General features: G+C 40.8%; 2 protein-coding genes across 2 annotated transcripts in view; both read left to right on the top strand.

The window, feature by feature from the left end:
• The window catches only part of plcb1l (phospholipase C beta 1-like), a 59082-nt gene extending 54166 nt beyond the window's left edge, over positions 1–4916 (top strand). The window contains exon 32 of the mRNA XM_089021904.1: positions 3402–4916. Within this exon, the coding sequence (XP_088878030.1) occupies positions 3402–3620 (219 nt within the window). The 3' untranslated portion in view covers positions 3621–4916. The remainder of the gene's footprint in view (positions 1–3401) is intronic.
• Positions 4917–5888: 972 nt separating this feature from the next.
• The window catches only part of plcb4b (phospholipase C, beta 4b), a 46996-nt gene continuing 37472 nt past the window's right edge, over positions 5889–15412 (top strand). The window contains exons 1-4 of the mRNA XM_089022192.1: positions 5889–6521; positions 7475–7609; positions 10091–10246; positions 13362–13406. The gene's annotated coding sequence lies outside the window, so the exon portion shown is untranslated. The remainder of the gene's footprint in view (positions 6522–7474; positions 7610–10090; positions 10247–13361; positions 13407–15412) is intronic.

The raw sequence follows: 15412 nt of genomic DNA on the forward strand, positions 1-15412 counted from the left end.
GGAAACGTGCTGCCCGGCCGGGTGTGTGGCGCACACACATTTGTTGACTAATGTTGAAAGACGAAAGAGGGGGGGAAGGAGGCACGTTGAGGAACCTGGTGGACGTCCAATGCAAATGTTGGTCAGAGGGCAAACGCCAACTTTACTTTCTGACCTTGTTTCATCCATGACGGCATTTAACTTCTCTCACACAGCTGTCACGTGATCAGAATGAGAATTGTCTTTATTGGCCAAGCATGTAGAACACACAAGGAATTTGTCTCTGGTAGAACATGCTGCACTCGTATCATCCTAAAAGAGACATGACAAATAAGCATGGAGGACACTCATAAAGGCTAATCTAATCTAATCTAATCTAATCTAATCCCTTAATGTAATTCCTACCTCTCAGGAACAACTGTGAGACAATGTGCAAAGTATCAAGCAGACAGTATTTAAAGTGAGTACAGAGCTGGAGCTCCAATGATTATAATGGGATGCTGTTCCGCAGGGTTGTGCTAAATTGCAAAGAGGTGTGACAAGTTAAAAAGTACCTTGTTTTTTGGAAATGCACCTCAGTGGTCATAAAAGCAGTATTTTGGTTACAGGTATAGCTGTGCACACATGTTTTACTGATGTACCTGAGTACAGTGCAATTGCATTGGTATTTAGTTCATAAAGTAAAGATTATATATATTTGTGATTAGAATCACATGGTTTACAAATGGTATACATTTTAGTGTTTCGTGTCGGACCATTTTACATTGTTGGACAGGAAGTTGTTGTGCGCATGCGTTTTGTATTTCCTCTGGGCATTCGAAGTAAACCACAGTTGAGTCGAGACCGCTTGTCTTGTGTTTTTTTCTGAATTACACCACACCGTATCTCCCCCGACTCCCAGAGTGGAGAACGCAACAGAGGCACTATGCAGTTCTATTTGGTTACTGTTTAGAAAGTTAATGGTGGCAGGGGAAGAAGCTCTTGAAATGTCTGCTAGATTTGGTGTTGGAAAAGGTGGTGGGCAGGGTGCGGAGGGTCAAGTAGGATTTTCCGCGCCCTTGTCTTGCAGTGTGCAAGTCCTCGAGAGTGCCTAGGGTGGTGCGAATGATTTTTTTCCGCCGTCCAAACTGTCCGTTGAAGTCTGATTTTGTCCATTTTTGTAGCGGCCACGAACCAAACGGTACACTGGATGGAAGAACACTGGATTGATTCGATGACTGCTGTGTAGAAATGTCAGTGCAAAATAAAACGCTTGCATTCGCCTGGAATGTTTTGAGGTTGCAGTTTGTACAATCCGTGTGAGATTAATCCAATTTCCAATCTTCTTGGAATGCGGCATAATCGATGAACACGATCCCCCCTTAACCAAAGCTAATAGCAAAGACGCAATCTTTTTTTTATTCACTGTAAATATTGTCATTTTCTTTCTTTTTTTAGGAGTTATCACACAATTGTTACTTCAGGAATGAGTTTTTCAGATGTTGTCAACTCCCATTGTCAAAACTAAGGCATGGTCACATTTTGTAGTTGACTCTGACTTCCTTAGCATATGCCAGGGTGTCATCAGAGGGGTGATAGATGACAGTTTTAATCAGGGGCTGCTCATGCCATGCGCCAGGCAGGCCTGCACGTGTGAACACGCACAGTCACACACACGCCGAGATGGTCCCACCCCTTAAGTAGGTCATGCGCAGTAGCATTTATTTTTTTTTTTTTTTGGCCATCTGCTTGTGATGTGATGAGCTCAATGTCCGCTGTGTGAGAGCCACACTGAGAGTGAGGCGCAAAGAAGGATGGGAGGGAGACGAAGAAGGGAAGCGTGGGGGGCGTACAAGGTGACCTTGAGATGCTGCAAAGACTCCCAAAATCGTCTTTATAGGAGTTATTGCACAATATTTACTTCAGGAATGAGTTTTTCATGTCTGACAGTGTGAACATGATTTGGTCAAATGACAACAAATGTATGTCACTGAAAATAGCCAATTGCTGAAATTTGGTTCATTCAAATAGGACTTTTGTTTTCATTCTGATTTAGCTTGGCATTTATTCAGAAGTCCAATATGGCGCTCGAGTATGCAGCCGTCAGTAAGTGCTCTGATGAGTCTTGCTTTTTTTGTTGTTTTTGTGTTTTCTTTTGTCACTTTGTGTTGTTGTGGGTCATGTGGAACGGACGTGGATCATTTTTCAGCATTTTTGGCCACAGCATTCATCAAGGAGGAGACTCTGCTGAGTGGTTCGGCAGGACAAACGTGCCAGCACTGCTTTTGATTGGGAGGATTGTGGAATGCATTTTACTGTCATCGCTGGACAGCTCTGGGGCGATTGTGCTTGTGCCTGTCATGGGCAGCATTACAACATCACATGTTGCCGTCAACGCAGAGCGCCGATGCGTATGTGGATCTGTCGCCGCTTGGAATTGAAGTGGATTTACGTGGGACAAGAGATGTGATGTCTCTTTTCCTCAATGGATGCTACAGTTTTGTGTTTGCTTTCAACATTTAGCTAGTAGCAGACATGCACATTTCACCATGACGTCCCTGATCCACTGGTGAAAAGAATGCTTTGATCCTCTCCTCTTTCATCTAGAACTGCTTCATGCAACAGAGTTCATAAAGTGCTTTAGATTGAATGACCTTCTGTGTCTTTTGTGTTGTGTCACATTATTTGTTATTTAGTTTTTTTGTTGTTGTTCTGACTTCAAGATGGCGCCGCGACAGTGTCTTCCTTTACAGCAGCTCCTGTATTTTGTTTTTCTACTTTCCTCATTAAATACAGTAAATGTCCAACATTTTGGGGCATCTCATATAAAGATAAAGTGTGGTGCATCTATCAATCAATTAAAAAAAACACATACATGCAAGCATCGAGCACAGGTGTCAAAGTCAAGGCCTGGGGCTCAAATTTGGCCCACCACATCATTTTATTCGGCCCGCGAAAGTGAATCTAGCATGATGCCAGCTAAAGTCCAAACCAAAAATTAAAAATGTATCCACTGCGAGACCGGACCTTGTTTTTGAGAAACGATCTGACTCAAATATGGACATGTGAAAGAGGATAGATGGAATCCCAAAGAGACATTGTAGTCGTCCATGTCACATGAACGTTTTTAGCCCAACCAGCGGGGCTTCCTTTTATAATCAACTTCATTTTGCCATTACTTGGCAACAGATATGTCCACAAATCTCCCCAAATTGAAAATTGTATAGTTTGTCCCAAAAGCACAACGTGTTTTGGATAATCTCAGCTCCAATGCGGTTGGCTTGCCAGAAGACTGCGACACCGTTGCTCTTTTAATTACGCTGCTCCCCGGGGGAGCCACTCGGGTAGTTAAACAGAGAAATCAGCTATCATTGGGAAGCAGTAAAACGAATGCTGTCATCTGTAATCATTGGAATTCACACTTTGTGCCTCTTCATCCCCAGCTGCAGAGTGACCTGGACCAGGAGTACCAAGATAAATTCCGCCGACTACCTGTGGAGATCCAGGAGTTCGTCCAGGACGGCAGCAAAGCCAAACCAGGCGATGCTCATCCGCCCGCTTTTTCCTCCTCCACGGCCGAGCGGCTCAACCATAAAACTTCGCAATCGGAGGATGACGCAGAGGAAGCCTCGCTGGAGCGGGTCTACGACACGCCCCTTTAAAGGTGGACCTTAGGTGTGTTTGTGAACTGATCTGAAGACTCATTCCGGTGAGTAGCTGTGATCCGGACCACCAGTGTGAATTGTACTCCTGTTGTATTTGTATTTCAACTTTGTTTGGTTGTCGCCGTTTTGGATGCGGCCGCACTGTGTCACTAACGATTGTGAGGAATAACTTGAACTATTGCACATTTTTCTTTCATGTTGATGTCTGGTGGGCCTTTTCTCCTCTACTTTTTTTGTTAATGCACTGAGCGCTCACCTCCCGACATTGTGACAGAAAAGGTTAACCCAGAATCAATCGATTTTGTTCTCACAGAACAATGCTGCTATTTCCTTTGAATGCCACCTTTTCACCGTTGATCAATGTTTGTGCAATGTTTCGTTTGAAAAGGATGTGTACAGTTTCTGCATGTACTCAAACTATACATGTGATGTTACTTCTGTAGTGACTGATTTGAGAAAGTGGGTTCATTCACAAAAAAAAAGAAAAATATCTGAAGATGGCGGAAACACTTTTATACCGTGAAGGCCAAGTTGCATAGTCCCAATCCTGCATGTGCAAATTCACCTGTTGCAATTTTAGGAGGGCCACCCATCCTCGATTATTCTGAAAAGCAACTAAGGCCAAAGAAATAACATCCGCCGCTGCCGTGGCGCAATATATTGCAATTTGATTTCATGAAAATGAGTAAATGAGCTTAATTTGGACAAAAGTAGTCCATTGTAGCGATTTTGAGCAATCTGGTACATATAATTAGGTCTTTTGGTGGGTGTCTTTGGTTTTTAACCAAAATCGTAATACATAACCAAGGCACATATCCTGTAGTGTTTTTAAATCACTGATTCAATCTAAATTTACAGCGACATTTTTTATTTTCATTAATTTAGGTCCAGAACATTATTATATACATGAAGCTAAACTATCAAGAAAATGCGATAGCACAGCCCCCCTAAAAAAAAACGAACTAATGTTGTAGTAGTAAGGTAAGGAATTGTTCAGATTCCTGAGCCCCATGACTTTGTTGCTGTTTTTCTTCCCCCAACAATTTTCCCACGATGAATATTATAAGAAGCTGTGTAATGCTGAATACTTTGGCAAACACTACTGACACACTAACACTTGTGAAAAGCAGTGTATGATTTTGATCACAGAAAAGAGAGGGTGGAAAGAAGTATTTTTTATTCACGAGGTTACTAATTTATGCATATTCTTGACTGACTACTTTGATTGAAGGTGTCAATCCTGCACTCTTGCATTTGAACGCGTTTGCACTCTAGAATAGTACTGTGTGTACATGTGTGTGTGTATATATATATATATATATATATATATATATATATATATATATATATATATATATATATATATATAGTAAAGGTGAATATATGATGTGGATCAAATAACAGTATTGTGCAAAGGGATTTTTTTTCTGTAATTAAAAATAAATATGGCTGTAATGATTGTACATTCCAAGGGTGCATTTTGGATTGTTTTGCAACCTGTGCATATAGATAGATAGAGAGATACATATAGATGGATAGATGGATAGACGGATGACAGACAGACAGATAGATATAGTTTTATTCACCTTTAAAGGACAACCGACGTCACTTTTTTTGTTTCTTAACTGACATCAGAAAAACGTTTTATAGCATCTAAAATACCCAAAACACGTAGTATGATATTTTTATTCAAATGCAAAACACCAATAAAAATGACTTAAAGTGTCCAAAATCTGCAAAAAAAATTGAGCTGCGAATTGGGCATTTTCAGAAAGTCCCGCCCCCAGTTCGTGACGTCACGCCAAGACGTCTTGCATTGCTGGAGAATCAAAACAATGGCTTCAGATTAGGAGAATATGCTTTCTTGTTACTCATCCAGTTATGTGTATGATTCAAATAGTTCTGAAGAGGAAAGCATACGTTTGCAATCAATTCAATAATTTATTCCGTGCCATTTTGAGGCAACATTGGGGGCAAATGTATCACCCAAAAAGAGGCAGAAAATGGCGCCCAAGCTCCTGTGAGGACTTAATCAACCCGTTTCCACAGGCTGATAAATTCCTTCCATGGAGCTTGGTCGCCCTAGCTCTTCTGGCGGCTTTTTGGTGCAACATGAGGTTTTCAGACCAAACAAGTACAGCAAAATACATTGACATGATGGAAGGACTGCTACAATGTTCTTTTCAATACTACAATACTTTTTTTCGGTCAGGGGCGTTCCTTTAGTGACGTCACGTCACCAACTCAAAAACAAGACTGCCTGAATATTCAGCACGAGTCTTAAAACGTAAAATATAGCTATATGCGGTGGAATCTTATTAAAATACGCTCAGTAGAAGTCATTTGAAGCCATTTTACAAATTATGGACACAACTTGTCCGGAGACGTCGGTTGTCCTTTAAAAGGGCCTGTTAAACTAAGCAGCATAAAAGTCCTCCGTGAACCAGCCTGCCATGCTTACACTGTATAATCATAAAAGTCTCCATAGTGACAAATGCAGGACACTTGTGACGCGGTGGACATTATGTCTGCTACACTGATGATGGTCAGAGTGGGGGTGTTGTTTCCGTGTGTGCCTGGAAAGAAGGGGAAGCCCTTAACCACCAACTTCCTGTCATTGCCTTGGCAACAAATATTCTCAAAGAATTCCCAAGAGGAGCGCGACTGGTGGACGAGCTCTGCTGCAAACACTCTGCATGCCTTGGTGGATTGTTTGCTGCTGTGGCGGATGAGAGATTTCAGATTTCAGCTCAGTGAGCGTATGGAGGATTACGTGGGCTATTTTTTCCCTCTGTGATGACAAATAATCAGAGAAGAGGAATGGAGTTATCACCAAAAAGTCAGTTGTTTTATATCCGGCAAAATGAAGAGACAAACACCTGCTGTCTACTCTGAAGGGTGAGTCTCACATTCATTGTCCATTTACATTTTATGACATTGAAGAATGTGATTTGAAACCACGTCCCTTATGATTTACTCATTCACTGCCAGATGTGCAAAAAATGTGTCCACTCCAGTGCCAGGGTTTTTGTCATTGTTAATTGAATTCCAGGAACCACAGAATATTGAGTTTTAGGACTACGAAACATTCAATAAAGCGTTAGAAACCTTACACTCTCTTCTTTAATCAGGAAAAAAAGAGTGACTTCCTAAATGATATGCATCTTGAGTTATATGAGCTTGAAATGAGGGTGGCTGTCCAAATACAATACAATACATACATATTGGTTTATATAGCGCTTGAAGAACAGCTGATGCTGGAACATAGCACTAACATGACATGGAAAAAAGGGAAATGAACCCACTTTTCGAAAAAACATTGCCAGAGGCCGTGACCAGCACTTTATCAGCACCCAAGCATGAAAAACAAAATCAGGAAAAAATTGGGAATCGAGCTATCAGTAATATTTTCAATTCCTGAATAACTTTGTGAATGAGTTAAAGAAATAGAAATCATGAAAACTAGAATAAGGTAGAACTTAACAGTAATAAAATGTAAATTAATCATTTATAATTTAGAGCTAAAACATGTTTTTGTGCAACTTTGCCGCGGGGAAAACCCAAACAAATTCTGGTATGGTGTCATATTTTCAATTCCCGATTAAATTGGTGAATGGCAGTGAATGAGTTCATGAAAGGTTTCTAAGGCCTCAGTTTAACCAAGGAACAGATAAATTAGGTTGTCATCGTGTGATTTTGCTGATTGAAACCTTCCCTGGAACCTTTTTCCTTCAAAGCCCATTTTGAGACCCTCACCTTGACAATCACACCACTTCACTTTTTTTGTTTATTCTTGTGGCAAGCTGTCAAAAGAATAAAATATGTTCAACATATGCAACTCCCCTTCTCAGGTCGCCCCTAATGAGCTGCGTGACCAGCTTTAACAAGATTGAGCATGTTACGTAAACACAGTCGGAGGACGAGGTTGGCAACAAAGTGTCCTTGGAGTAGACGTTAATGAGGCTCTTCAACACGCTGCCGTTAAGGTAGGACAAATATTCACACAAAAGTGCATACATATGGACCATACATTATACATCTTGTCCGCTCTATGCATGCGCTTTGTTCTCCCGACGGTCTGAGCATTATACATATAAAGATAAACTATTTACTAAAAGGAAAAGCTATTCAGAATATTTCCACTTCCACAGAACATCAGTGACACTAAGACAAGCAAGTACAGACACTCCCCTACTTACGAACATTCAAGTTACGAACATGGGTATTTTTCAATGTTTCTTTTTCTCTACAAACCAATACAGGTTACTTATACAAGCCTTGAACATATTTATGTAAGCCTTCAACATGCATTCCATACAAAATATAGCACTGATGCAACTTACGAACAAATTCACCTTACGAACAACCGTTCGGAACGTATCTCATTCGTAAGTTAGGGAATGTCTGTATTCTGTACGTTTTCGCCTTGTTTAGGTGTGTATTCAGACACTCCCCTACTTACGAACATTCGAGTTGCGAACAACGGTACACACGAACATTTTTGTCGTAACATATGTAGTATTCTCTCCAGTTGTACATGTACATATCTTTATAGAGCGTATATTTTATAAATTATATTTACATAAATAAATATTTATGTAAGTCTTCAACATACATTCCATACAAAATATAGCATTGATGCAAACATACAAACGAATTCACGTTATCAATGTATCTCGTTCTTAAGTTGGGGAGTGTCTGTATCCTGTACGTTTTCGCCTTGTTTAGGTGTGTATACAGACCTACTTACGAACATTCGAGTTGTGAACAACGTTACATACAAACAGTTTTGTAGTAACATATGTAGTATTCTCTCCAGTTGTACATGTACATATCTTTATAGAGCGTATATTTTATAAAATGTTTATTTTTCAGTACAAACTAATACAGGTTACTTACACAAGCCTTAAACATACTTATATAAACCTTAAACATACTTATATAAGCCTTAAACATACATGCCATACAAAATATAGTACTGATGCAACTTACGAACTAATTCGCCTTACGAACAACCGTTCGGATCTCGTTCGTAAGTTGGGGAGCGTCTGTACCTTTCTATGTGTGACGTGTCCCAAAACCTGTTGCGTGACTGCTTATGTGTTATTTGTGCAGTCCAATCACCTGCAGCTATTTGACTCTTGTTTGCTTTGCCAATATTCTGCAATGTTCTATAACGCGACAGATTATTATTATTTTTTTGCCGTTCGTGCAACAGTGTCATTTTTCCTTTGCATTCATCAAGTGTGTGTGTGCGTACCATATGTTTATGGTATAGTTTGTGCGATCTGAAGGTAGCGTTGCATTGTCATTATTCGCATCCAAATTGTCGGGAAAGGTTACAGTCATCACGTGTTGATTTTTCGTTCACATTACAATTCTTTTCAAATTGTTGTTTCTGGATATAGCATGCGTTTTATTCCTAAGGTCAACTTTGAAAACCCCCGGTGATGGGCGTGGTCTCCGTTTTTACAGCCTTATCTTTGGCCATTGCGGCAGCTACTGTCTGATGTTAATATTACAATCTCAAACGTCGCTGTTGCCAAATCGTGATTGATGCCATGTGGGGCCTTGCAGTACTTCAAAATAAGAGCATAGTTTTCTGACATTTGTCATTTTTGGTGGCTCATTTCGCTTCACAATTGAGATTAGAATCATCTTTATTGCCAAGTATGTAGAACACACAAGGAATTTGTCTCACGCTGCACTAGTTTCATCACAAAAATATTGAGAAAAATGGAGGCACTGTACAGTTCTATTTGGGTTACTGTTTATTTCGCTTATCCCTGAAAAACCACCATGAAAACAAATCCAGAATGATTTGATATTATTGCAACTTGATTGTTCCTCGAACATACCTGAACCAAACATCTTGAAAAACGCAGTGAATACATCAAATTTTTCCACACTGGGCGACAAGCTTGTTTTAAATGTTTTGATGATCCAAGACTGGATACGGCAAAGTCATACAAGACCAAATTTGAGACGATGGGAATCAAGACATTCCTGTGCTGGATGCACAATATGTTTGACGAATAATAATAATAATAATAATAATAATAATAATAATAATCATCATCATCATCATCATCATAATCATACATTTTATTTCCAAGCGCCTTTCAAAACTCTCAAGGACACTTTACAGTCACAGAATAGGGGCTGTATTTTCCAAGCTTTAATGGTCACTGTGCAACCATTTACTCCCATGCATGTTATTAGAAATTGGTTATTTCTTTGGTGACATGTGCATCCTACTGTGTGTGGGGTGGAGGGCTGGGAGTTTAGTGTTTGCCCGGATCAAGGGACGGCGGCTCCACTCGTCAGCTGTTAGACAGGCAGGGAGGAGCTGGATGTGCTTGGGCTGGATGACTCACTCGGCGCACTCATTCACCCCCCCCCTCTCTCTCTCTGTCTCTCTCTCGCTCTCTTTACCCCCACCCCTACCTCTCTCACATGCAATCAAGCATAACAAAAAGAAGAGCAGCTTGTGGGTCGGACGTCCGCTGCTCCGTCTCCACGAGCATCGGGACCACCAACAACAACAACTGCAGCAGACCAAGAGGAGGTAGCTGGGGAGGGAACCAACGAGCCGCACTGGACTGCTTGACGGACTCCTCTGGGTACTCAGCATCCTTCTTCTTCGTGGATTATGAAAAAAAAAAAACACGAAAAGCTTGCAAATCTACTCATAGGTGTTTAAAACGATATGTAATGCAATGCAATGCTCGTGTTTTTTTAAGATTGCAACAACAAAAACTTGATTCGGCCAGCACGCGTTACATTTATGTCATGCACAGCTGGAGACAATTCCTCGCTGATAGCTAACTCGCTAGCGTAACGCTGAGCTTGCAACGATCGCAGGTAAAAAAAAAAAAAACGTTACCCGTTTGTTTCGACGCGTGTGCATGTGCAAGCGCGCGGGGGCTTGAAATGCACAAGAGGTGAGAGTATTGATGTTTCCACGATCTGTGATGGTGGGGGTAGCCACGACTAGCCGTGTAGCGGGACAGAGGCTGACTGCAGCCGGGCAATGACAAAGCCGGTACCCGCCGTGAAGAGTCTGTTGGGGTGTTTGTTCTGAGCATGTTGTTTTCCGAAGGTGCTGTGCGCGCGTGTCTGTGCGTTTTTGCGCGTGTGTCTGTGTCCCACATAATATTGCTGCATGCAAGGTGTCATTGCTCAAGGTCTCTCCTCCAGCGTCATGGAGGCAATACGAGGAAGCCTGCATAATGTTTCTTGATTTATTTTTTGTCTAAAGCCTTGCAATCTGATGTAAAATACGAGAAAAGTCCATGTAAATACGAGATAAGTCAATCTCTCTCTCTCTCTCTCTCTCTCTCTCTCTCTCTCTCTCTCTCTCTCTCTCTCTCTCTCTCTCTCTCTCTCTCTCTCTCTCTCTCTCTCTCTCTCTCTCTCTCTCTCTCTCTCTCTCTCTCTCTATATATATATATATATATATATATATATATATATATATATATATATATATATATTCAAATATTTTTAATTTAGTTTTCGGTTGTATTCGTCTTGCAGTGGAGAAATTTACATTTCACAGCAGTAAAGTAAGGAAAGGAAGAAGTCAAAGAACAAAATACAGGAGCTGCTGTAAAGGCAGTCACACTCACGGTGCCATCTTGAAGTCAAAACAATAAAAAAAACTACATCACAAATAACGTGACAACACAAAAGACTGTCATTCAATATTAAGCACTTTCTGCACCAACTTTGTTGTATGTAGCAGATGAAATGAGAGGATCAAAGTGTCCTTTTCACCAGTGGACCAGGGACGCCATGGTGAAATGGGGACGTCTGCTACAAGCTAAATGTTTAAAGCAAATATGAAGCTGTAGCATCCATTGACGAAAAGAGATTGCCTCACATCTCCTGTGCCACGTAAATCCGCTTCAATTCCAAACAGCGACAATTCCACATACACGTTGGCTCTCAGCGCTGACGCTCAATATTTATAATATTGTCAGGAAAAACAATGTAAATAAATTTGTAACATTCCCAGTTATTTGATATTGGGAATATTACAGTAATATGTTAAATAAAATGAGGGGTTTAAAATGAAAAGGTTAAAATAATACAGGTATGGAATTGATTATTATTGTCATACTGTGGAGAAAACAAGTCACTTTTACAAAAAATAGGACGTTTAATTTCAATAATAAAGACATGTTTTAATGTGATGATGTTACACTGGGAATTTTTAAAGTCCGAATTTTAAATGTAGCGTCAACAATTTAAGCTCATACGTATACTTGTGTTACCATGACGGCTGTATATTTTGGTTAAAGTTTTGAGGATCATAAACGATATTCATTTCTGCTTTATTGCAATAAATTACCTGAAGCAAACGTCAACAGTGTCATGTCTGTTGCTCGGTGTGACAAGTGTTTGATCACGTGCACCCAGCAGATTAAGTGCTCCATATTTGTTCAGTGTAATAACCCACAGGCAAGCCGCTGGGTTTATTTGCACTATAAACAGCTCCAACTCGACATGAAGCTTTTTTCCCCAAAACCTTTTCATGTCAAACCATCTTCCCTAAGATATCACCATGTTCGTGATGTGCAATGCCATTTTATTTCCATTGCTTTAAAACAAAAAATACTTCGAAAAACAGCAGACGGATAATTCCCGTTCAAATTGTGGTAGAGTGCTGATATTAGCCACTGACATTGAAGAATTCTTCCTTGCTACTAGTTGGTGCTAGCCTGCAGCCATTTGGCGCATGGATAAATTGTCACGTGTATCAAGAAGGCTGCCTTTGCACACAATTAAAAGATCTGTCATTATGCTCATTCACCTTTGTGATGGTCGTTGATGTAGTTGCCTCTTGATGATATCCGAGTGAAGTTGCTGTGCTTTTTCTGTGTTAATACCCTCACACACTGTCCCCTGCTCGCTGGTTTTCGTTAATCCAAATCAACAGAAGTTTTTCAAACTTTTATTGCCTGAGACAGTTGCTTAGACAACACAGAAACACCCTTAGCCACACGTAGCAATGATCGACTTAGCATACTGGTACTGGGAAGCGAAGTCACACAAATGCACACCTCGTTCGTGATCTCCTTCTTCTGTTCGACCATAATTTCTTTTGTGTCCTCTTCGGCTGAACACTAGCCTGTGGTGGGGTCTTTTTCGGTCCCAAAGAAGCAAAAGTACTCCACTCCATAACAAACCACGTCTGCACTGAGTGCACTCAAAGAAAGTAGGTGTGGAAAACAAGTCCGCCAGCCACCGTGGCACTCTTCGACCGTGTGGTTTGGTGTTCATCCGCCAAAAACTAGTCCGCCAGCCACTGTGGCGCTTTGTGGTTTGGTTCGTCCGCCGAAAACGAATTTGTATGCCAAGATTATATTCTCGCAAATTTCATGTTCGTAGAGCGTAAAGTTTGTGAGCTAAAGCCTTCGTAAGATGAGGTATCACTGTAGTCTAAAATACTTGGTTTTAGTGTCTGGGAGTTTTACAGATATCTGCTCTGAAGTCAGTGTTGTCATGACATCAGGTGCTATGCTGGACGTCCACTTCCGTCACTTCCAGACTTTCACTTCACGTGGGCATTATTTCATTGTTGCCTGTTTGCTCTGATAAAACGCACATCTGCATTTGCTGGTCGACATTATGATTTGTGCTGTCTTGTAAAGCAGCCAAATAAGCCCCAATGGCGTGATTGATGAAATTCTGTCCCCCTTTCTTACTGTATGTCCTTTTTTGTCTCTGCAGGCTGGCGGAGACATGAGCGTTTCCTGCTGAATTGATGCAGAACTGGTGAGTTTTATTTTGTATTATTTCTTTCTCTACCTGTTGATCTGTTTCTCTCTATCTCTTTATCTGTCTCTCGCTCTGTCTCCCTCACTCTCTAGCTCTGTCTCTCTCTGTTTCACTCTGTGTCTCTTTCTCTCCATGTCTCTCTGTCTCTCTCTGTCCTCTCTGTTTCTGTCTCTTACTCTCTGTCTCTCTCTGTCTCTGTTTCTCTCGAGATTTGGCTGAGTTTTTTTATTTGATTTTTTTTTTTGCGGGGGGGGGGGGGGGGGGCTTCAAACCGCATAGATTAGCGAGTTTCCGTCATTGTGTGCAAGGCGTGTGGTGTGCATGCGCCGCCCTATGACAACACAAAGTGACAACACAGTTACTTCGAAACATGCTGCTGCTGCAGCAGCGTCGAAGCTTCCCAGAAGGATGCCGTAATGAGGCAGGGAAGTGATAGCTGTATGTACGAGGTTCTCGCCTTATTATGTAATCTGTATGAATGATGATATCATGGCACAGCAGATGGCGGTGGGGGGTGATTAGCATTCAGGTGTTTCCCACCTTTCATCATCTTAAAACCACTTTTGGTTCTACCCCTGTGATAAAATCTATCCCTTCAAAGCGACCAAAGTCCTTTTCCGCTAGCATTCTGCTCAACGCATGCACACACACGTGAACGGGCGCCATTTTGCCCCATGGCTGCGTCCACGGTGGGGATACACGTGAATGAAAAATTTGCTCTTCCAATTAAACTGCCGACCTTCGCTCCAGAACGCCGCAATACTCGATGGCGTCCCATCCTCTGCTGGATTGCTATTATTACACACAGCCCGGCCTGCCAAAGGCTCTTAAAGTCAGCAAAAAAATAAATAACAGGAGCACAGTTTATTAATATTATTATTATTATTATAACTGTGAACGCAAGTTTTAATGTAATATTGAAATGTGTTCACAATAAGTTCTGTTTCATGTCATCACAAAGAGGGTACAGCAAGTCCTGAAGAATGAATGTCTCTCTGTGTCTTTGTTTTGTCATATTGTCTCTATGCTGTCATATTATTTGTTATTTAGTTTTTTTTTTGTTCTTTTGACTTCAAGACGGCGCCGTGAGAGTGGCTGCCTTTCCAGCAGCTCATGTATTTCGTTTTTCTACTTTCATTCCTTTCATCACTTTGCTGCTGTGAAATGTAAATTTCTCCACTGTGAGACTAATAAAGGCATATCCAATCCAATCCAATCCAAGACAGCGTAAGTATGTAACATTTCTCCATCAATATTTGAAACGTGGCAGGTTTGTGCCGATTGACTTGCATCATCTCAAGCCGCCATCCTTGCTTTTTATCCCACGTAAATGATTGAGCCTAATTCACGACCTGCATTTTCAACATCGTCCTTTTAACTTTATTGCCTGTAAAACAAAAACCCGAGGACCATTTTGGAGGATTCTAAACAAGTGGTGCAATGGATTTCCGAAGCCTGCGCCAGCTATTCGTCAGCAGCCACTTGTCGTATTTGTCATTTGAACAAACATCAGGAACATATCAATCCATTATTAGGAGACCGTCATAACAAACTCTGAACATTGTGGAAAGTTCTCGCAATTGAAAGCTTTTGAAAGTTTAGTTTATTTTGAAAAATCATTCTTTCACAGAAAAAAGTCTTTTCTTCTTGTTTTTTGTTTACAACAATAAAAGTAAAGAGTAAGTAACCAGTGTTATTTTACGTTCTATACAGCGGAACAAAATCTATTCCAGGAATACCACTTGTTTGGGTTTGAACAAAAATTCCCATTGAAAAAAATAGAAATAGCAATCGGTTCTGGAACCAAACCATCACATTTTTTTAACGTTGGCCAGCGAGACAATAAAAAAAGTTAACTCATTCACTGCCATTCACAAATTTATTAGGGAGTTTAAAATGTGACGTAGAGCATCATTCCCGAAATAGTTTGTGTTTTGTGTTTTTCTTGCTTGGGTGCCAATAAAGCACTGGCCAGACCTCTGGCAATGTTTTTCCCTACCACG

This window comes from Hippocampus bargibanti, linkage group LG19 (assembly GCF_051943395.1).
Source record: "Hippocampus bargibanti isolate YZ-2025 linkage group LG19, ASM5194339v1, whole genome shotgun sequence".
In the NCBI taxonomy this organism is placed as follows: domain Eukaryota; kingdom Metazoa; phylum Chordata; class Actinopteri; order Syngnathiformes; family Syngnathidae; genus Hippocampus; species Hippocampus bargibanti.